This window comes from Limulus polyphemus, unplaced genomic scaffold (assembly GCF_000517525.1).
Source record: "Limulus polyphemus unplaced genomic scaffold, Limulus_polyphemus-2.1.2 Scaffold373, whole genome shotgun sequence".
Classification (NCBI taxonomy): Eukaryota; Metazoa; Arthropoda; class Merostomata; order Xiphosura; family Limulidae; genus Limulus; species Limulus polyphemus.
In genome coordinates this window covers 350,277-373,130 of record NW_013665983.1, presented here as the reverse complement: position 1 = coordinate 373,130, position 22,854 = coordinate 350,277, and the positions used below count along the sequence as shown (strand labels likewise).

General features: G+C 29.4%; 1 protein-coding gene across 1 annotated transcript; it reads left to right on the top strand.

Annotated features, from left to right (window-relative positions):
* The first annotated feature begins 954 nt into the window (after window positions 1–954).
* Window positions 955–22,236, top strand: LOC106457793 (NF-kappa-B inhibitor cactus-like). The gene is made up of 6 exons (XM_013917241.2): window positions 955–1,151; window positions 5,119–5,710; window positions 16,934–17,039; window positions 17,528–17,783; window positions 19,014–19,102; window positions 19,716–22,236. Exons 2-6 carry the CDS (start codon window positions 5,130–5,132, stop codon window positions 20,001–20,003), a joined length of 1,320 nt encoding a protein of 439 aa, XP_013772695.1. The 5' UTR covers window positions 955–1,151; window positions 5,119–5,129; the 3' UTR covers window positions 20,004–22,236.
* Window positions 22,237–22,854: the final 618 nt, after the last annotated feature.

The following is a 22,854-nucleotide window of genomic DNA, read 5'->3' as shown; positions in this document are numbered from 1 at the left end:
CAGTGTATACACTATAAATGTATATATATATATGTATATTTAACTATTAGTTTATAAATCCTCATCTTTTTGGTCGTAAACGGATAAACAAACGGCGCATAACTGATAAGATATATTCGAAAGCAATAAACGAAATGTAAATATTACTGAATGAAGAGTGAGTCAGCTACATTTTTTGGAGGTCGCCGAACATGCTCACTCTTTCACTCATGGGAGCGTTATGATATTACAATCAATCCTACTATTCGATCGTTGGTAAAGAGTAGCCCAAGTGTTAGCGGTGAGTGGTTTTGACGAGCTGCCTTCCCTCTAGTCTATAACTTCAATATTATAAACTGGTAACGCAGATAACCATCGAGTAGGTTTGCGCGAAATTAAAAATAAACAAAAAGAGGATAAATATTACAATTATCAGAACATCGAAATAAAATAAAACAATATTATTTACGAATACAGTAATAAAAGATTATTAATTGATTAGCCAGCATTGTATGACTTAATCCAGAAATGTTTTATTTTATTTTATTCCATAGCCTTATGAATATAAATTTGAAGTATTCATAAAATTACTTCCATTTTTTAAACGTCTGATAAATTTAAGTATTTAAATTTTCGAGTGATTTATTCTACTATATACTTATTTCTGTAATAATCAACTCTCTAAATACATGCGATATACTAACTATTTAACTATAGATGTAAAATAAATATTCTAAATTTATGTTTTTAATTTTAATTGGTTAAAATAACATTATCTGAAACAAAGAACAAGAAAGATAAGGGATATCCCATGTCAGAAGATAAGATTATGACATGGGATGTTTAACGAAACATTAAGCAAGGTGTACAAATTATAGGGACGCACTTACAATCTAAGGAAAATCCCTTGTCACATGACTTCTGATCTAAACGCCTATTGGGTATATATATTGAATAACACCAAGACGGAATTTCCCGAAAGAGGTTTCCCATATTTATTAGCCTTAAGTATTTCAGTGGATGGTTATGGTGATGTGTAGTCTCAGATTTGTATGACGTTTGAGAATATTGTTCGTTTCGGGCAAGCTCTTTAGTTATTTAGTATCTTAATGAACATTTGTTTGTAAAAAGGAGACGCACAGATAAAGCTTCCTGTATTGCAGACTTTGTTGGTAAGTGATTGAAACAACAACGGTAGCATAGTTCTAGTAGAGTACATAAGCTGTGTTACTTATTATGCTTAATTTCCTAAGCCTAAGTTGAGGCCAAGGTAAGGGCTTTGGTGGATATTGTATAATGTATTGGCCAGCTACTAATATTTACTAATTTAGCAGAATACGATGTGCTCTTATACTAGTTTCTCAAAATTATCCGGAGAATTGAAAATGATAAAGTTAAAGGCCTTTGATTTTCTTGTGTTGTATTCTCAAGTGAAGGTTGTACTAGTACTAGTAAGATGAGAAGACACAAATTTAAGATTTACTTTAGAAAACTGAAAATACGGGCTAGGTTCCAACTTCTAACTACAACAGTTATTTTTGAACAGGGTTATTGTTTTATGAAATGAGTTACCGATGGTTGTACTAGTACTAAATAGTATAGGCTGGAATTTTACAGAGTTTATCACTGATACTGATATACTAGGGAAAATCGATGATTTCGTAAAAAAATAAAAATAAAGGGTAGTTTTAAATTTGTACTTTTCTCAACCTTAAAATTAAATTAAAAGAAATTGCGGTTAAAGGACCAAGTGGCCCCTCATAGTATATCAATTAATATTTTAGTTGTTACTTTAGCTTAACTAAGTTAAGTCAAATCTAAGTCGCTTAGAAGAAATAATATTACACTGCAGTTATTACATGATATTTCTTAAATTGGTTGCAGTTGTGAATTTGTTTTACTGTAAAGTAATGCAGACTGTAAGTTGTTGAAGATTTGTATTGCCTGCATATTTACCACTTACTGTGTTGACCATTCTATGACCTAAATTGTGTAAGAAATAGATCATTATAAGTACTTTTTAATTCTGTAATAAGAGATCTGAAGCATGAAAATATGTTGAACCTTGGCTTTACCAAAATTATGTAAATTTTCAGGTGATCTTGTTTTCAAATTATGACCTAAGATTCATTGTTAGACAATTGTACTCTTGTACCATGCACTTTTGAGTCAGCTGATAAAAGTCCTAGGCTTTTTTGATTTGAACAAATACTGAAATAATTTTTTTCTGCTATTTCAAGTTGTTAAATATAACCTTGGCAGCTTCACTTTAGAAAAAAAAGGTATTGGGTTTTTTTTAATTTTTTATAGCAACATTGATATTTTTTCAATTTTTCAATAACCTAACATCAATAAAATACATTTAAATGTCTTGACAAAACATTTTTGCTGTTGAATATGTATGGCTAGTTCATACATGTACAATCAATTTGACTCAGTAAATTCTATTTTAGCTATTGTTTACACTTAATGCTTATTTGTATTTTTCTACTCCCCTGCTGAGTTTCAGTTACTTTGTGTTTATAGCAGATATTCAACCTCAATTACTTAGGTTTTCAAATTGCTTAGTGAAATTTTACAGCATTTTATAAGTATATTAGCCAAGTGGTTGTTCTGCTAATCACTTCATTTTACTTGCACATGGTGTTTTGAAATTCACAGATTATTTCACACTGTTTGTTATATTAAACTAAAAAAACTACAAGAAAACTGAATCTACTTTTTCAGGTTAGCATTGTATATCTATCCAACAGAAGTTTTTAAATTCAAAGTTAATATCACATCAATTGGATAAAAAAATTTAACATCTTGTAGAGAAGTAATTTTTTTGAATAACAGATCTGTATTTGAATTCTAAAACTTATATTTGTCCATAATATCTGTATTCAATTTTGGCACTCAATTAAACCTCCTGCGTGCAATCTATCAAAGCCTCTTAATTATTTCTAAAGTTAGAAACACGTCATTTCTGTTTCTTTTACACTCCCGCAACAATAAACAATTTTTTTATCTCTTTTCATACTTTGAATATGTTAAACCATGAATCATTGTAGTACCTTGTCTTTGGAGCCTTTCTTAATAATGTTACTGTAATAACTGAACCAAAATTTTATGCTGAATTATAAGATCAAACAAAGGGCTACAGTAACTTTTTTATTCTTTACTAGTTTGAACCATTTATTTTAAACGCAATATTCTTCTTATATAAAAACTTATTTAATTGCTACAAAAAAAAAGGACAAAAGATAATATTAAATCTCGTGTATATATTTATTGAAAATTTTATAACACTTTACAGAAAATACTTAACTCAAAGTGCTGCATTTGCTTGTGTAAAATTTGGTACCTCATATCTGAACACTTGAAGTACTATAAAAATAAACTAATATTTTGAACATTCTTTTGTGAGTTTTGGGAAAGGCATGTATCACTTAATTCACACCACAACTTTGAATTAAGTTTCTGTATCTTGCATGTGTAATAGTACGTCATTTGATCTGTCTTTATCATATTTCTTAAATAAACTTCACAAACTCTGTTTAATGTCTTAAGTGTTGTGTATGTTATTCAATATCTTAGTTGTAAGCTGATATGTTCAAACCTGATTATTAAGTGCTCTTAACAACTTTTGCTTGCTCTATCTTGACCATGTCCTATCAGATATTTACTGCTTCAATAAAATATACTGAATGCTTAGTGTGTAAGAGAAATGTTATAGTACAATAAATATAAATTATAAAAGATATGCTAACACTAATTTTAATGTTGAAAAAAGAGCACCCGTGTATGTTCTACACCCCCTCCACCTTCTTTGAGGTGTACCTTTAATTAATCAGCAGTGTTATTCAAAAAATGGCTGAAGATAATATATTTATTTTCAATTCAAACTGTTAAGTGTTACTGTTTTGTTCATGTATTATTATATTCATTAGGTATGTTTCATTAATCAACAATTTTATGTTAAAAAACTCACTGTTCAATAAAGATATGTTTTCTTAAGGCAGCAGCAGTTCATTTAATTGTCTGTAATAGGGTGCTCGTACTGTTAAAATAGGAGTATGTAGCTATTTGGATATGCACATAACATCAAATGCATATACATAAACAACATAATTTTTAAGAAATCTAAGATGTAGAAACATGATACTTGTTCTATATAATGTATTTTTATACTATATGCAATTGTTTTAATTCTTTTTTAATCAGCCCTCCAGTGGCACAGTGGTATGTCTGCAGACTTGCAATGCTAGAAACCAGGTTTTGGTACCTGTGGTGGGCAGAGCACAGATAGCCCTTCGTGTAACTTTATGCTTAACTACAAACAAACCTTTTTAATCAAATATAAAATAGTAGTTAGGGCAACATCATCAATAAATTATGCAAATTAGTGCTTTTGAAGGCTCAAATCTTTATCTAGTAATATCTTCAAAATCTACCATTTGTTAGTCCTAAAAGTACATATAGTAATGGAAATACTTATTTTAACACATAGTCACAAATAATGAATTATGACAACTAGATGGTGGACCTATTAATGATACAAAGCATTATTACAGAGAATTAAAAGTGAAGATGTTGGATAGTACATTAGTGTTTTGTTTGCGAGCCCTTTGCTTTAGACAGAGCATTGTTTTTTTGCATAATATTATTAAAAATGTCTTGTATTTCTGCCCACAATTCCACCAAGTTATTTGTACAAATGCTCCTAAAAAAATATGTTAAGACACGCACACAAAAATATTAAAGGATATGTCCAATTTACAATAAATATGGTAGTCATCTCATACTAGGAAAAACTACATTTTAACCCTAGTGGTGGTTTTGTATTTTCATACTCTCAAATCAAGATGAATTTTCAAACAGTTTTTCTTTAAATTATTGTGAAAAATGTAGCAGTGGGTAAATGAAGCAGTTAGGAATTGTTGAAATAAGAAACTTTCAGTATTACTTTAAATTGTTTATTTATTTATTTGACTTTACTATATTTACAATATCTTAAAATGCTTTTATGCAAAGCTAAGCCAAACAAGTTCTGTACATAAGTAATTTTCAAAATGCTTATTTATTTGATCTTACCTTCTACTCTTTTATAAAAATGGTACGTACTTTTATAATGTTTGTTGGTGTACTTTATTTCAGGTTGTGACAAAATGAGAAAATCAAAAGAAGTTAAAGTTTCCAGTGAGAAAGAAAAAGGTTCAGTTCCCCACGAGAAACAAGGGATACATGTTCGCTCAGAAGGAACTCTTAGTGTGGTTTCCAGTCATGCACATCATTCATGTCAAAAAGAATATAAAACAGGGTACAAAAGGACATTGGTTTCAAATAAAGTTTTATGTGATGAAAATGAATGTTTATCATCCATTTCTTACGAACCTGTGTTTGATTCAGGATACAGCTCTACAAGTTTTCAGTCATCAAGTAGCATTTTACAAGGTGACAATACTTTTTTTGATAGTGGAATGTCAATTGGCACTTCAGAACTAAGTTTACATTTTCCAGATCATGAATATTTTATTGACTCTGATTTCAAAAAAGAGTCTGGAACTAAGTGTGAAGATGTAGATGTTTGTACAAAATTTGATAGTGGTTTAGGAATTGAATTAGTTTCTGATGTGGATAATGCCCTTTATTCAAGAGAAAAAACTACTTTGACACCCCATTTATCAGAAACTGTGGTTGAAGATTTCCAGTGGCAAAGTGCATTTCAACAAGACCAAGATGGAGACACGTAAGTTTAATTTCCAGTTTTGCCATGTGGATGTGATTTATATGCAAACAATCTTTTGAATACTTTTTTAGCTAGTTTGTTGTAATGTCCAAGGAAAGCATTTTGTAATATGCAATGATTGAGTAAGGCTTTCATACTGAGAACTATTTATATTTTTCTTCCAATGTTTTGAAAGACTGAAATACTCAATATACGTAATCATATACTTTAACATATGCAATCTATGTAATATAGTCTACTGATACAAAAAAGTACATAAACTTGAAAAAGTACATGTATAAATGTACATGTTTGTTATACACATACATCATGATTTCTAGATGTACTTATGAAATATTCCATAAAACATGTAGACTTATTAAGATTGTGGGTTAATATTTCAATAAAATTTTAAGATTTAAAAAATACATTTATACTTCATTTTTAATTTGTGTATCAGTTTTATTTCAAACATAAATAACTTTAAATAATAAAATAACATGTGCTTATTTAGATATTTTAAAATTGTAACTAAAATTGTAGTACCTGGCTGAGTGCATCATGCCTCAAGGGAAAAATTGCATAAAGAAAGTAAAATAAATTATAGAGAATGAAGATGTGAGAAATTTTAGAGTTAAAGTTTGTTCAATAAAAGAAGTTATGTTTATATAATTTTAAAATTAATTGATTTTTTTAATCATATTTTTATCTTAGGTTGATTTTAGTTTAGCTCCAACCAAAAACATTAGTGTTTGTGAATTCCCTGAATTTTTTCTAATTATATTATGGCACTAATAACTCTCTAGAAGGAAAGTCAAAGTAATTTAAAATACAGTCTCAGTTGGAACCTTGTAACTTCAGGTGTAGTTTAATGGTTTTTGCCAATCAGTGCTTTTTAACCTTGCTTGTCTTGGTGTGACTTAATTGCCTATAATCAACTATGAGAAGTGGTAAGCTAGTGATCGAAATACATAATGAAAGCTGTTCTGTTCTAACTGTATAAGTCAGTATGGCTTCCTGTTCAGAGGGGAATGGTATGCAGGTTGAACAAAGTGATAAAAGCTTAGTTTGATTATATCTAGCTAGGAGAAAAGATTGTGAACAACTTCTGCTATAGTTACATTCCTGATTTTTTTTATTTTTAAATTTAAACAAATTGCTTTATCATTTTCATACTTCATTTGAATTATGATGTTGTAGTATAATATAAAAGTTTTTTTTTTTCATGAAACAAGATGTAGGCTCAGTTAGATCATTTTGCACTTTAATCTTATTAAAGTTTTATTTTTCTGACAAGGCTGCTTGCTCTTTGTTGGGTTGTGCTATGTAAGTTGTAGAAAGTTCATCAAACAGTTTCATCTAGTGATTTTTTTTGCATGCAATAAAACAAACTATATAAAAGGTGTGTCAAATCAATGCACCTGGGCATTCCAGAAGTATTTTGTTAAGCAGTGCACCAATATTTTGATATTTTGAAACGAGGGACCCAGTTACTTGTACCCTTTTGGAAAGATTTACCTTCTCAAAGCACTTTGGTTTCCAGTTGTTGTTGTTGTTTTTTTGTTTTTTTTGTATGTACATAATATGTTATTAGACAATCCTCATTTTTTGTCCAATTATAATTTTTAGCTCTGATATTTTAATGCTTTGTTTGTACATAAATATTTAGCAGCTCTTCAGTTCAGTATGGTAGGGAGAAGATTAAATGTACAGTGTATTTGGGAATACATAAATATTACCTTTATAGATTGATCTAACATTGTTGAAGCTTAATATAGTTTTAATATGATTGCAGTTAACCCCACTAATTAGTACTAGAATCCTATGTGTATGTTACATAGAAAATGGGTGGTTTCACTCAGTTCTTTACATAGAGTATTTTAACAGGCAAAAATTTTAAATTACTCCATGATGCATTATGTGGACCCCACTAGTTATACTAGTGAATGGTATGTAAAAGCAAGTTAGTAATTGGAGGATTAAGATGATCAAAATAATACATTGTATTACCAACTTAATATTAACACCACGTAAAAGGTGCTGTATCAAGTGTACTCATTGTTAAATAAACATTAATACATATCTTTATATAGGTTCTCAATAACCCATTAAACATTTTTATCATTGAAAACTAACAGTATGTTGTAGGCTGTGCTACAGGAGTTGCCCGCCCTATTCACCGCTATACTAAAAACTGATGTTAGACTAATATGGCTGAAACAAAACCGGTATGACAAGGTTTTTGGTGAAAGAAAATTCTACATCCCTTTCCATATTGATGGTGTCTATTTACAATTAGTAGTAAATATCTGTGACAGAAACCAAGTAACTTCATTACACTGTCAGTAGTGAATATATTAATAGAACAAGCATCAGAGGTGTTGATTGTCCTAATTCTGTGTTCCAAAGTTTTTGCTTTAAAGTGAACACTTTTGTGCAATCACTTGCCTATGTTAAGACAATACTTGTAAAATGGTCTGAGTTTAGTGTCCTTAGATTTTAGGTAATTATTTTTCACATACTTTCAATTAAATATTTGTTACATGAGTGAATATTATCATGATCTTGTACTGTAAAATGAAGTCTCATGTTAGTGTCCCATGACCATGGTTTTGCAACACATTTTCTGTAAAAAAAAAAACTATTTTATACAAGTCAGTTTAGTCCAACTCTTCAGGGTTTACAAAGACAGTGGGTGCATTAACCATTACCGTTACTTTTCTATTTTGCAACCTGTTTGTTATAAAGTAAAACAAATGCCAGCTCAATACTGATTTTTCTATATGTATAGAATAGTGATAATAAAATTATTCAGAACTGGTCTTCCATCCTACAAAAATATAGTATAATTTTTTAAATGTTTGGAGAGCTTGTGATTCATATTCATATGTTAGCCATAATTAATAATGATAAAAAAAAAGAGAGAGGAATTTCTTCCAGGAAAATTGGCTTTAGCAAACTTCCCTGGTAATACTGGAAGTTGTCCTTGACATTTGAAAGAACTGCAGCTTGCCATTGTAGTTTATGCATCTGACAAACATGAAACCCTTTAAAAAACAGCTCTTACCTCAGGGGAACCACTTTTGGAATAATCTTTCATAATGTAAAATATGTCCATGAGCTAAAGAAAATTGTGTATGTTAATCTGTGGTTCATTCAAGGCAACACTGCTTTTACCATAAGATAACATTGCAGTACTCAAATTCTTAGAAATGCCAATCATTCAGTTAGTTTTTCAACAAAACATACTTTTGAAAGCTAAACTTGGAATCCTGTGGAATCGGACTGTACTTGTATGTCACATGCTTTGAAAATCAATTTACAGCATTCACATTTAAGAGCATTTTTATTATAACATTAGAATAATTTGTATTTCACATGACATGATGAATATAACTAATAGTTTTGGTCAAGGGATGTACTAGGAAGAGCAAGATTAGAATTTCTAAAGAAATTTGCTGGAAAGATGATGGTTCAATACAGTAACAAATGTATGTCAACTCTAAAATATTCTGTTTTGCTTTGATTAACAGTATTGGTTGTACTAGTTAGTATATTGAATGTTATTTTGATATATTGTTTATTGTTATACTTTTATAATAAAGATTGTTTTGCACTGTTAGCTTAAATTATATAACCTAAATTTCCTAAGCTGGCCAAACCTTGTCAAATATTATTGAGATTATGGCCAAAAATACTGTTAACAGCGAGAGAACCCAACTGATGAAACAATGCACTCCAATCATTGTAAGTAGATATGTCAGAAAAATATATTTTAAGTAGCTGTATTGATGACCAGATTGATTTTGTCTTTTCTAAGAACACAGCTCACTTTGGTGGAAAATTATCATATAATTTAAGAATAATGACTTGCTGCTTGATTTCTCTCTCGCCAAAGAATACTTTTTCAGTATATAGGAAGAGTAATTAATGAAGTTCAGGTTGTATATCACTCAGAAATGTTATATAACCAACAATAGGGTACTTATATTTCTCAAAATATAACTGAAGATAATTTATTTTATGTTTAGAAAAAAAGTATCTTCACAGATTTATTAACTATTATCCAACTTATCAAAAGGTAAAATATTTCATAAGTACTTTTGTCATTACTCTACTCCTAAGTTTGTGACCAACATTATAATCTCCTGAACTATCCCAAATGTTCATTTATTGTCAAGAATGTTGGTATCTACCTTAGTTTCTAAGCCTCCTTGTTTCTGATCCGATATGAGCTTGTGTGTATTATCCCGTTAATTCAGGGCTGTTTAATTCTCCATATTTCTTCAGACTGACATACTTTATGATGAGTTTTTCTTGCGTAGTAGTCCTTGAGGAGTTATATTTATTTTCTTCTCCATTGTTTTTCTTGCACTAATAACACGTGTAGTTTTCATTATATTATTTCATTATTTAGTCTTCAACTCTAGATGTTTAGATTGGATTGATATGGACTTTTTAAACACAATATTATAATAATTTATCCACCAAAGTGCCTGAGGTTCACAACCTTGTTGGTTACGGGGTCTTTTATAATACAATAAAATAAGACAACCATCAATTTTACAGTTAATTCCATTGATTACTGCTTGGGGGTGGGTGGGGGATAGTCCCCTTTCTATTAAGATTTTAAAAGTGATTTGACCTCATGCTTTGATGAATTATAAAACCTGAATATAGTAGTGGGCAAAAACATAAAATTATGCAATATTATGCAATATTTGGACCCCACCAATAGTGAATGATATAAAACTAGTTGGTAATTTGAAGGTTAATTGTGCTTTCAGTACAGTCTTCTGTATAAAAGTGCACACAAAGCTTCCAAAACCATGGAAAAGTTGAAATGTAAGAAAAGAGTGGGAAGTTGAGCTTTGAATGTTATGGCAGACAAAAACAAAATTAGTCTATGTGATATGATATGTGAATCTTACTAGAACTGGGCAATTAACAAAATTTGCTAATTGATAAAATGTCGGGGTCATCAATCAGTTAATTTCACAAGACTAATCTTCCTATTTTCAGCTTTTTTTCTTTATTTAATATTATAGGGATCATCAGGTATGACAGTTTTAATTGTTTTTCAATTCTAAGCTGTTGAGAATGTATGTTATGCAACATAAATGAATATCTGTAACTAGCTGAAAATACAGTAACAAAGTCTACTAAACATGGTTAAACAGATGATTTTGATGACAGAGATTTTTTTGAAATACAGGGTTATAGGCTGTTTAATAGGGATAGAGTATTAAAGAGGAGTGGCTTTATATGTACAATGTGAGTTACATCTTGTTGAAGTTGAGGATATCAAAGATAATAGCAGAGAGATTGAATCCGTATGGGTTTATATTAGTGGATATAAAGGGAAAAGGCTTTTAGTGGGAACTTGTTACAGACCACCAAATAATACTGAATAAATTAGTGAGAAACTTTACAATGAGGTTAAGATTTCAGCTGTTAATAAAGACTCTTGTCATAGTTTGTGATAGCTAATATATAATGCAGTTAAAACAAATTTATGCCAATCCTTGAAAAACAAGGATAGTACAACATTTACTATTTGGCAGAAAACTTGAGGCAGTACTGGATGACCTCTTTTCAGATATTATAATTATTCGTAAGGTGGTAACCAAAGTATTATATATAATATTAAAATATAATATTAAAATCACTGTAATATGAAATTTTTTTCAATTTCACTATCAGTGTGAAAATCTTAAAATAATTAACTTTTTAAGTATAAAAATATCATAAGCATTTAAGTAATAAGTTGTTAATAAGGAACAAAGCTTGGAAAGAACACAGCAAATTATTAATATCTTTATATTTTACAGTTTGGGCTGGAAGAAGTTGTAGAAACAAACATGACATGCTGAGAAATGAATAACTCAATTTAAAACTTGCTATTACAGGCAGTGTTTAAGCAGCTTTTGTTTTCCATCTTCATGCTTATTATAAACGTTAGAACTAGTTCTAATCAAGCAGAGATTCTGTTCATGTAAATAGGTTAATGACTCAAAAATATTACATATTATTAGATCATTATTACTATATATCTAGAACTTTCTGACAAACACAGTTAAATGAGCAAGTTATTCAGCAGTCAAAATTTTGTTCAGGCAAATAATGAATATTAATATGCTGCAATTTCTTTTATTGAAGTAATCTTACCTTAAGTAACATGAATTACATTTGTAGTTTGTAATAAGTAAGTAATATGTTAAGTTAAAGCTACACTATTAATTAGACATACAAGGTAAACATGAACAACAGGCATTGCTATAGCTAGTTATGTAAATAGTCACTAGGCTACACCTTCACTTTTGTGAGGTGTATACAAGCAGATACCATTCATATCCTGCATAGTTGTGCCAATGGCAGTAGTAATAGCTAATATTTTGATTATGTTAAGTGGAATAATTAAAAATATTAGTAATCAGAAATGTTAATTTTCATTAGTTGATTATATTCATTGACACTAATTAAGCTGAATAACATTGTTTTATTCTAAAATAATGGGGAACCATAGTAGCAATGTTTCAATTAATTGGATAGTTGGAATAATAATGATAATAAAAAAAAAAAGTAATTATTGAAACACTAATTTTGATTTGTTGATAAATTTGTGAAATTGATTTTTTGTATTTGGCATTCTCTTCACTTTTATTATTGATGCCATTAGAAATTAACTTATTTTGTGGTAATTTTATGTTTTTGTTTTACAGTTGACTTTACAGTTAGCCAGTCAACATACAATTTCTCACAGGAAATGAAAGGATTATCGTAACTGTGAAATATTTCTTAAGATAAATTTGGTGATAAAATAGTCCCCTCTTTAGAAAAAAAAAAGGAATTTTTTTTTCAACATCTTAAGTTTAATATTCACATTTTTTGAGTGTGTGATTAATATCACCAAATTAATTCACAACTCATTTCTTTTACCAATGGCTAATTTACAAATGAATATAAGGAATATTCTGATCCTGAATTTCAAAAAGCTCCATATTAGTTTACAAGTAGAAACATTTCCTAGATGTATATCACAAAGTAAATGCTGCAGAATATCAAAGCTGAGGTATTGGATAAAGAGTGATAATAAATTCAATGAAGTTTTATATAATGTAAGCGTACAGGTAACAAAGGCTTAAAGAAAATGGCTATAAGGTCCTGAACTTAATGCTTTTCCCTTCAAGACACCATACAAGAAGAAATTCACTACAGTTTGTTCCTTTTTGTGTTATAACGTAGTTTTGAAGTTTTATTTAAGGGTGAAGTGTAGTCAGATATTTTGCACAGTCACTGACATATCTTTATTAAAATTCAAACAAAGAAAAAAAAAGAAAGATTGACGTATAAATAACTATGTTACTTCCTACACATAAAATGCAGGAGAGAAACACACAATTATGGGAAAATGGTTGTCTAAGTATATAAAACTCTTGCAAACTGACTGCTTAAAAAAAACATTAGTTTATTTTTCTTATTTGTTAGGTTATATACATTCTAGAAGAATTACAAAAAAAACTATTTAACCAAATATGCACAGGGTTGATCAGTTGGATCAACCCCTTATAGAAGGAATGTTCACAATAATTTTGTATTTGTTACGTGTATCTGCATGAAATGTGGTAAGATTATTGTAAAATGTATAAATTTGTTGTGCAAAAAAAATCAGACTTATTACAAAAGTATTTGTACGCAAGATATGTCTGTGAACTGATAATATCAGACTATGACAGATTGGAGTGCAAGGTGATGTTCATGTGAGGAAAATTAAAATAACTTTTGTCCATTTTTATAGTTTGCATATTGTACTCGCATAACCTCTAGAACTTCCAAAATGCATATCTTCAATTTTTTATTTATTTATTATTTTCTTTAATATTGGTGTATATAATATCTTGCACTTACTGTTCCTTTACCATGAACTGATGCTAAATCAGCAGTATACTGTAAAATGACTTCATACATACCAATGGTGCATGTTGAATCACACTGTAAAAAGTTGTAGCTCACACACACACACACTCCCAACTGTGAACTTAGGGTTAAGATGTGGCAATATGTAGAATATACAGTAATCTGCAAGTGCCAAAATTGCTGCAAGAATTACTGAAAGATTGCATTGATTTTGTAAAATGAAAAAATATTTATAGATTTTTTTTTCTATATGAAGTGGTTGAAATAGGACTAAATGTACTTACTTTCAAGAAGTTGAGATACTTTTCCAAATCCAAATTCATTGTGGTTTCTTCTTTATAACTTGTGTTCTTTATTTCAGCTCCCTATTTATGCAAAAATTAATTTCCTGTAATGTAAGTTATAGTAAAAAAAGGAATTACTGGTATAAGCAATAGCATGTAAAGTACTTTTTATCCAGACAAAAATCTGAAAAAAGTTTGATCTGTATAGGATAAACACTGTATACCTTTTACTGATAAACACAACACATGGGAACTGAAGTGGTGAGAAAAATATAAGTAGGAGAACTGAGATATCTAATCATGTTTACCTACAAATGTTTATCAGTGCACTCTCCACAATATAGAAATTTCTAGTGTCCTGTTTTATTCTATAGACTTTAGCATTATCAGGGCTCAAGATTAACTATAGCAAATTGCTGGTTAGTGTTGCAGATTTGCTAATAGAATATGGAAGGCCTTAAAAAAAATTGCTAACACGTTTTAGAAGGAAAATTTGCAGATTCATAATGTTGAGTTTCAATACAACCATGATACATGCATTTCTGTCATTTATATTTGAAGATTTTGAGTATGGACAGTTAATGTAATCGTGATTAACAAAATTGTTTCACGTACTACCTATGATATGGAGATGGCATGAAAATAGCTTAATTCATTTGATTGGTTGCCATGTACCAGCCAACTAGACTTGCATCATCAAACCTTTACAGTCCAGTTTTGAATGGTTACAAATACTATGCCCATTTGTTTATTCATTGGAAGTAATAGAGAAAAAAAAAAAGAATTTGTGTAAACTGCACAAAATGGTTATGCCAAAGGCTAATGAAGAATTAGAAAACAACAGGCCTAACATTTGTCTTAATCATGGACAAATTGAGAGGAATATGGAAAAAATATGTGCAATTTACACAAATTATTATTTTTTCTCTATTACTTCCAATGAATAAAGAAATGGGCATAGTATTTGTAACCATGGGACCTCAAGGCCATAATTTACACTCCAATTTGGTTTTGTTACTTATTTTTTCCTGGTTTTATTTTTTTAACTAAAGAAGAATGATTCCTGCCTAACTCTGAACCACTTCTATCTTGTTGTGTAGATGTTCTAGCATTATGTCCATCAAAATATAAATGTGTGTATTTTTATAGTTAGTATGGAAACCAAAAAATAACATACTTTTGGGTGGATGTAATCCCATCCTTACTTCACTCATCTTGCTATATCAGTAAAAATTTGACTTTGAATTGCTCATTTGAGTATCTTTACCTTGCACAGTAAATGTATGTATGTAAAAACTTTTGTTTAGTAGAGATATCCCATGAACTTAAATACTTAATAATTTTTAATTATAAGTTTTTGATAACTTACTTCCTCATTACACTAACCACAACTAGCTTGTTCTTCCTATAGTAATATTTTAGATTTTTTGACATAGCATGATGCTGCAATTCAACTCTATACCTATTCTATAAATATACATAATGCAATAATGCTAATAATTTCTAGCCATATCTATATCCTACTTTTTTGTGACATATATTTCACTCTATTAGATGAGGTAATTTGTATTTGAGTAGCTTATAAGTCAAATGATTTAATACTTTCATATCTTTTACATTGTTTTAGTTTTAAAAATATTACTTAGGCAAACTTTAATTAGTTAAATACTAACATATTTTTAGCTAGCAAAGCATCTTATTCTCAAAAATTATTAGCTTTTAGTGGTAGATTGCTTGTCTTGGTTAGAAATTTTAAAACTGTTTGCCAAATTATTTTTATGCTTTACAAGAAACTTCAACTATGTGTTTGACAGTGTGGATAAAAATGTTCAATGTTTATTGAATTTGGGTGGCCTTGACCTATTTTATTGTCAAAGTGGGCTGTTGATTACATTATGCAAATATATTGCTATTATAATGATCTTGTTTTTATTAGAAGTATAGGGTAACAAATATTGTTACTGTAATTTAAATTATCCTGTTGAATTAAACTATTAGCAAAAAAAATGTTAAAATTTTAGACTATTTGGGTAATATGCATGTACAGTGCTTGACTCCTTTTTGTATTTATATAGTGGTAATTTTATGTTACGTATAACACTATAAATCATGTATTATTATTAAGGCCAAAAATTATTGTCAGATGGTTAAGCTATAGAAAATATACACAATCTATGTATGCATTCAAGTATATGGTATTGGTTTCTCCTGATCTTGTCCTTTATGGGTTTATAATACGGGCATCTGTTAATTACAAGTATTGTATTAAAACAGGGTGGTGGCTATAAACATCTTCAGTATTTGTACTACTGTGATATTTAAATATTGAAATTTAAGATAAACTCAAGTTTATTGCACTTTTTAACCTTTACGTAAAATACCCGGCGATAATTATGTACATTGCTGTTTTCAGCAAGATCATGTACTAGTTGTGTATGTTTTCTAACACGCAGTGTGCATTTACTTGCGTTATACAGAAAAAACAATATTTGTGTTAATTTAACATCAAAGAAGAGAAACATATTTCAAATGGTATCTATTGACACAAACACACACACAAACAAACATATATATTCCTTTAAGAATGTAAAGGAAAAGAACAGAAGAGACTTGTTTGCTTCAGTGTCATTAAAAGTAAACATTAAAAAAATTATACCAGCTTAACTGAAAGCTACATTATTTATAATTACTATCAGAAAGAAACTGTTTCTGATAAATTGTGTAAATTGTTTATTTTTTTTCAGGGATTCTACATATTAATAAATGATTCAATACTGAAAATATTTATAGTTCTTGGACAGTAGGTACAGTAGTGCTTGTATGCACTGCATGTGCACGTGTAGTCTCAAGCTACTTGTATTTTAAAACAGATACCTTTCCTGAAGACTATTTTAGATTTTTAAATCCCTTATGATTTTTCTATTTTTGCTAAACTTTTTAGTAATTTCTGTTAACAAAATAATTAATTGTTGTTGCTGGTATGTAAAATTCCTTTAAAAACAATAATTAGATGTCTCTTTTTTTTTCTTTGTGTTTATTTCAGGTTATTACATTTGGCTATAGTTCAAGAAACAGTTGAAATAAGTTTTGCACTCATTCGTTTTGCAATGCATCCAGATATGTTAGATATTTTCAATCATTTATCCCAGGTAAGAAAAATCTTTATATTGATATAATTTTAGTAAAACTACAGATGTGTGTGTATGGTGAATTAAGATATTCAGTAAAAGAATGACTGTATGTATTTAATGTTGACTTTTATGTACTGATTTGAATATAAATGTTTTAAGATTGTTTTTTTCTTTGAATGTAGCACATGGCATTCAAGTACATATAGATGAAGTATGTCTATAAACATGATTTATTATTATCCATCTCCCCCAAGATTTTTTTACAAGCATTTCTAAAATGTTACAGTGCTCAGCTTTTATATACCAAAATTTATCATCTAGAAATAAAATCCTAAAATTTAGAAAAACAAAATCTAACTTCTTTTTTTCATTTTTTTTTCTGTCCTGTGGAAAGATAACCTCTGCATACATGTGAAACATCCACCAAGGATCAGCATTTTATGTTGTAGTTAACATTAGCTGGTTGTTATGGATCTTACTATATCAAGTATTTATTTTTGTTACAGACACCACTACATCTAGCTGTTCTCACTGGTCAGTATAGAGTAGTGAGGAGGTTAATTGTGGCAGGAGCAACAGTGGACATGAGGGATCGTCATGGAAACACGGCATTTCATATAGCATGTGAACGAGGAGATATGGAATGTCTCAGAGCATTAACTACACCCGTTACAGAAAATGAGGTCATTGAAGCGAACTTACAGTATCCAGTTGATTTGCAGTACTTAACTCCAGACTTTTTAGAACATCGAAACTATGAAGGTTAGTGTTTTTATTGGATCTTGATGTTCCTATGTAATTTTATTCTGATGAAAAATTTATGTTATATGGTGAAATGTATGTTGAGCAAATGTAGGTGGGAAAGGTTACTAAACATGCATGAAATTTACATAAGTATTACTGTCTAAAAGCTTGTTCAGAGTTGTCAGGAAGTTATGACATGCTTGCATTAAATAATGCATGTTTGTGTTATTATATCCTCAAACTGTTGGTGTCATAAAAACAAGGCTGTATCTCGGACAATAGTATGTATGTGGGTTAAATGTACAATGTAATTTTCATCCTGTTCTACTGACAGTAGTTTGGTAAAATAAGCTTCAAATATATGTATTATAACTATTTTCATTACTCTGTGTCTGGCCTAATAGTAACTTAAAAGATAGGCAAGCAGAACCATTATTTTCTGGGCTACACATGGCTGGAGCAGGGTCACAAAAGCTAAACTGGTAACCTACTTTTTGGGTTTTTCCTATGGCAGCAAAATAAATAGGTCATTTATTAATTTTTTCATTGACTGTGTTATTTCTATTTCTTTTCATCTTATTTAAACTTTGTAGAATGTTTTTTAATGTGGAAATTTGAAACTGAAAAAAAATATTCTTAGGGCTATAGTAAATGTCATAAGTATTTCACATTTGAAGGTTTTTTTAAAAAAATATTTATGCATGTTTTTAGTATGTTCTGTGTGTGAATCATTAGTATTTAAAGAAATATGTAAGGTGACATAACTTTTTGAGGTAATTGCTTGATCTTCTATGTAATTGACATATAATACTTTGAATGTCTTGGAGTTTGTTGGTAGTGTATAGCCTGTTATCTATTTTTATTAATTTTTGCATGGGAGTGTACTTGTTTTCAGTTTGAAATTTTTTATAGTGTATCTTATAGCATATGAAAAACTCTTTAGAATATTTCAACTTGCAATCAATTAGAATATTAAATTTGTTTCATAAAAGCAATCCAAATGAAAGTAATGTAAGAAGACAAAATTATTTCTTCTCCTTATGACTAACTATATCAAGTTAAAATGCAAGATTTTTGTTTATAGTTTGTAAACATGTTTGCTTAACTTTAATTACTGTTCTTACTGTTGCATAAATAAACATATACAAATATATTTTTTAAACAACTTTAATGATTTCACCAGAACATATACATGTAAATTTTTAAATGTGTTAGGATTCAAAATAAATGTGCTTTTCTTTTCTGAAGGTCAAACCTGCCTACATCTAGCAGTGCAACAAGGTCATATGGATGTGATTAGATATCTTGTTCAGTGTGATGCAGATGTGAATGGGAAAGTAAGAATAATTTTTGCCCTTTTTTTTTTCCATGGATATTTTAGTTTATGAAGTAATATTTTTGTTATCATATTTTTATATTTATTTATGTTCCTGCTCCTTCTCCCTTGTGGAGAACTACATGAATTCATTCTTATCATAAAAAAAGTTATTTCAAAGTTAAAGTAAAATTAATTGATTTTTTTCCAGTTTTTAAATCTTCAATGAAATTTGGAAATTCTGTACATTTCTCTATAATTAACACATATTCCCTTTGAAGCTATATTGCAAGAAGTATTAAAAGATATTCAATCAATTCCATAATATCTTTAATTTCTTTAGTGTTGAAATAGTGCTGAGGTAGGCTATGAAAAATATCCTTTAGGTAAGCCACTGTTAGTACATTCCAGTTCTGTAAGTACAGCATCTTAAGTGGCTACTACATTTTTCAGATACAATACTTGTCATTATATTTTTAGGAGTATTTACAGTTATCTATGATTTAGTGAGAAAAAACTCATTTGAGGTATTAAAAAAAACTAAAACATATTTACAGTTATTCATATCAGTATTTCAACTTAGCTGTGTCTAGGATAATGATTTGACTAAAACTTTTTTTTTCTGTTTTGAATAGGAAGGAAAAAGTGGAAGGACATCTTTACATTTGGCTGTCGAAGCCCAGAGAGATGATCTAGTCCAGTTCCTTCTGAATACATGCCATGCTGATGTCAATATCCAAAACTATGCTGGTCACTCTCCACTACATGTAGCTTGGAGCATGTATCAACTAGCACCTACATGTTCTAAACTGAAAAACACTGTTATTATTTTGAAAAACCATGGTGGAGAGCCAAGAAGACCTCCTGAAAGTGATATTGACTCTGACAGTGATTCCTCTGGAGATGAAGTGAGAGCAGTTTAATTCTGCTCTTAGAATGCTTGTATTTAATTGTTGGTGCATTTCTATGTTGTACTGCCATAATGCAGCTTTGTGTTGATAGTAATGGAGATTTGCTTTTCTTGTTATAAAAACTGTGACCTTCAGAGTTCTTAATGGTGTGCAGAAACATAATGTTCATTCCTCTCCACAACTACAAAAATGAACTTCTAAATGACTATATATATGCTTGTGACATGGATTTCATGTATCTGTAGATGATCTCTTGTACGAACAATTAAAAAAAAAGGGGTCAATACATCTTAAGTGTAGGAGAAACATCCAACAAATACACAGAAATGATGAATTCTACTAGATTATATATATAGACTTTTCAGTGTCTGTGTGGTTTATCATTTGTCTTCTTGTTGAGCTTTTCTCATTTGATTTTCATAGTTATTTCAGGTTTGTAAAAGTTTTTGTTCTAAGGAAATAAGATATTTCTCTATATAAGGAATGCTACTTTGGGTATTTAATTTACATGACATTGTTTATTTAACGAGCTTTAATACAATTTTTATCTCGTGTGTCAGTGTGTGAGCATGCAATGAAGTTAGGTTTTTTCAGCATATCCCAGTTTAGAAATCTCGGATGTCTATTGTAATTGCTTTTGTTTTGTATATGAATTTCTTTGATTTATAAATTATTTGAAGAATTTAGTAAGCCTGAAATATTATTTGAATATCTATCGTTTTATTGAAAGTAGTAAAAATGTAGACTGAAAAAAAAGCTAGTTTTAATAAAGCAGTTGTGTAAAAATGAAATGCCAAATTTGAAGACATCTTTAATTTGTTGTAGTAAAATTCAAATAGTGGATTGTTGTGTTGTAAGTATTTGCATATGTGTTTGTGTGTGCTGTTAATTCTTAAATGTGTCACTTTATTTGATGTGGAGTAGAATGCTTAATTATCTATGAAAATAGATGACGTTTTTAAGTAGAGTAAGTATTTCTACCATACATACAAATAACTGAATTATGAGATATCTTCAGATATATATATAGATCTAATTGTTAATAGGACAGATAAAATAATTCATAACTAAATCTGCTTGTATTTTTACTAGTTATGCACATTTGAATAAGAGTACAAAGTCTGTTAATGGCATGATAGGAATTTCAACTATAACTATCAATCACAGTACATAATCATCAGATAAACAAAGTGTACTTGGAAAAAGTTGTAAAATAGATATGTAAATTATGTTAGGAGTAACAATGTCAGAAATTAATATTTACTTAGAAGTATCTTTTAAACCATGATACAGAAAATTTTAATTTGTTTACTAGATTGAAAGCATTAGGCACAAGCAAACAAGCTTATACTTTGAGTTCTGTTCATATTCATAGCATATTAGTGTTAAGATTTCTCTTTGACAAGTAACATTTTCAACTCTACAATAACAAATTTTGAAAATTAAATCCACTAGTATTTTTTTTCTTGAAAAAACTAACCACCATTCTTGTAGTTCATGATGCTTATTATTATTTTTGTTGTTGTTGTTTTTCTCTTAAAACCCTTTAAATATTTAATTTTGAAAAAATAGTGTTCATCCAAGGGTAGATTGTGGTTATCAGAAGTTGAGTGAAAGTGAAGAAGTTTTAAAAATCTTTAAATTATCAGATTAACACTAAAGTGTAATTAGAATTTTTATAGATATTTCGGTAAGACTTTTTTCAGTTTCTATAAAGTGTAGAAGACCTTTGAAGACACAGTTTTGACAGTATGTACATAACTAGCTGCACAGTGTACATAGTGTAATAAATATTAAATCTAATAAACTCTGGAGGAGTGTTCAATTATTTTTTTCAGTTTAAATTGTATTCAGATTAGTTTTGTACAAGTTTCATGTTCTGAGGAACTAGATGTGAATGTTCTGACTCTTTAAGTTTCAGGTTTGGTGCAGAAAGCTTGCCTAACCATTGGGTTGGTTGTAGTTGTTGAAACTAACAATTATAAAAGAAAACATTAGGCATACCAATCAAAGTAACAGAACCACCAAAGTTTCTTTTTGTAACTGTACCTTACAACATTTTAATTTTTTTATGTATTTAGTTCTTTATTGTTGATACAACATGGCATGCAAAATGTCAAGTTCTATTTGCTGAATATTAAATAGTTGAGTTTCATGTTTTAGTATTTAAATGTTGGACGTTAACAGGGCTAATTTTGTAACTAAGTACTGTCTATGCTATCTGTCATCCTCATGAATAAAATATTGTTGTTGAATCTTTTTACTCTTGTGAATAGTTTTTTAAAAGCTTATTTTAACCAATAATATCCCTCGAATGTCTAAATAACACATTTTGTCACCATGTAGACAGAGACTAACTTTGTGTAATGCAGTTCTAAAAAGATTTTTTTCTATTCACTGATGCACAAAATAGTGCATTTGTTGTCTAATAACCATATAGTAATGGAAAGTAAGGTTTATTCTAATTTTTCGTTGTACTCTGGTGATTAATGCTAGATTTTCTGTTTTTGGTGTGTAATTTTATTGAATACTATTCATGCACATCTAACTAGTTTCAAGTTTTCTGAGCCCTGGGCAGGAGGTAGGCCAGTGAGTACCATGGCCAGGAGAGGAACTTGAATGTTTGTGGCCTCTGCCCTATTAATGCAAAACTGCTTCACACTTTTAAGCTGTGAGTGCCCATTAAAATGATGATCCAATCTCATTGTTTGTTAGATGTAGCAGTTTAACATACCTATTTATACTATTGTAAATCATAATTATGCTGGTGACATTAGTTTGGCTACAAACTGACTGCTTGTTGCCTATAGCAATAAACTAGACTGGAAGTTGTATGCACAAAAAAACATTTGTTTTTTTAAGT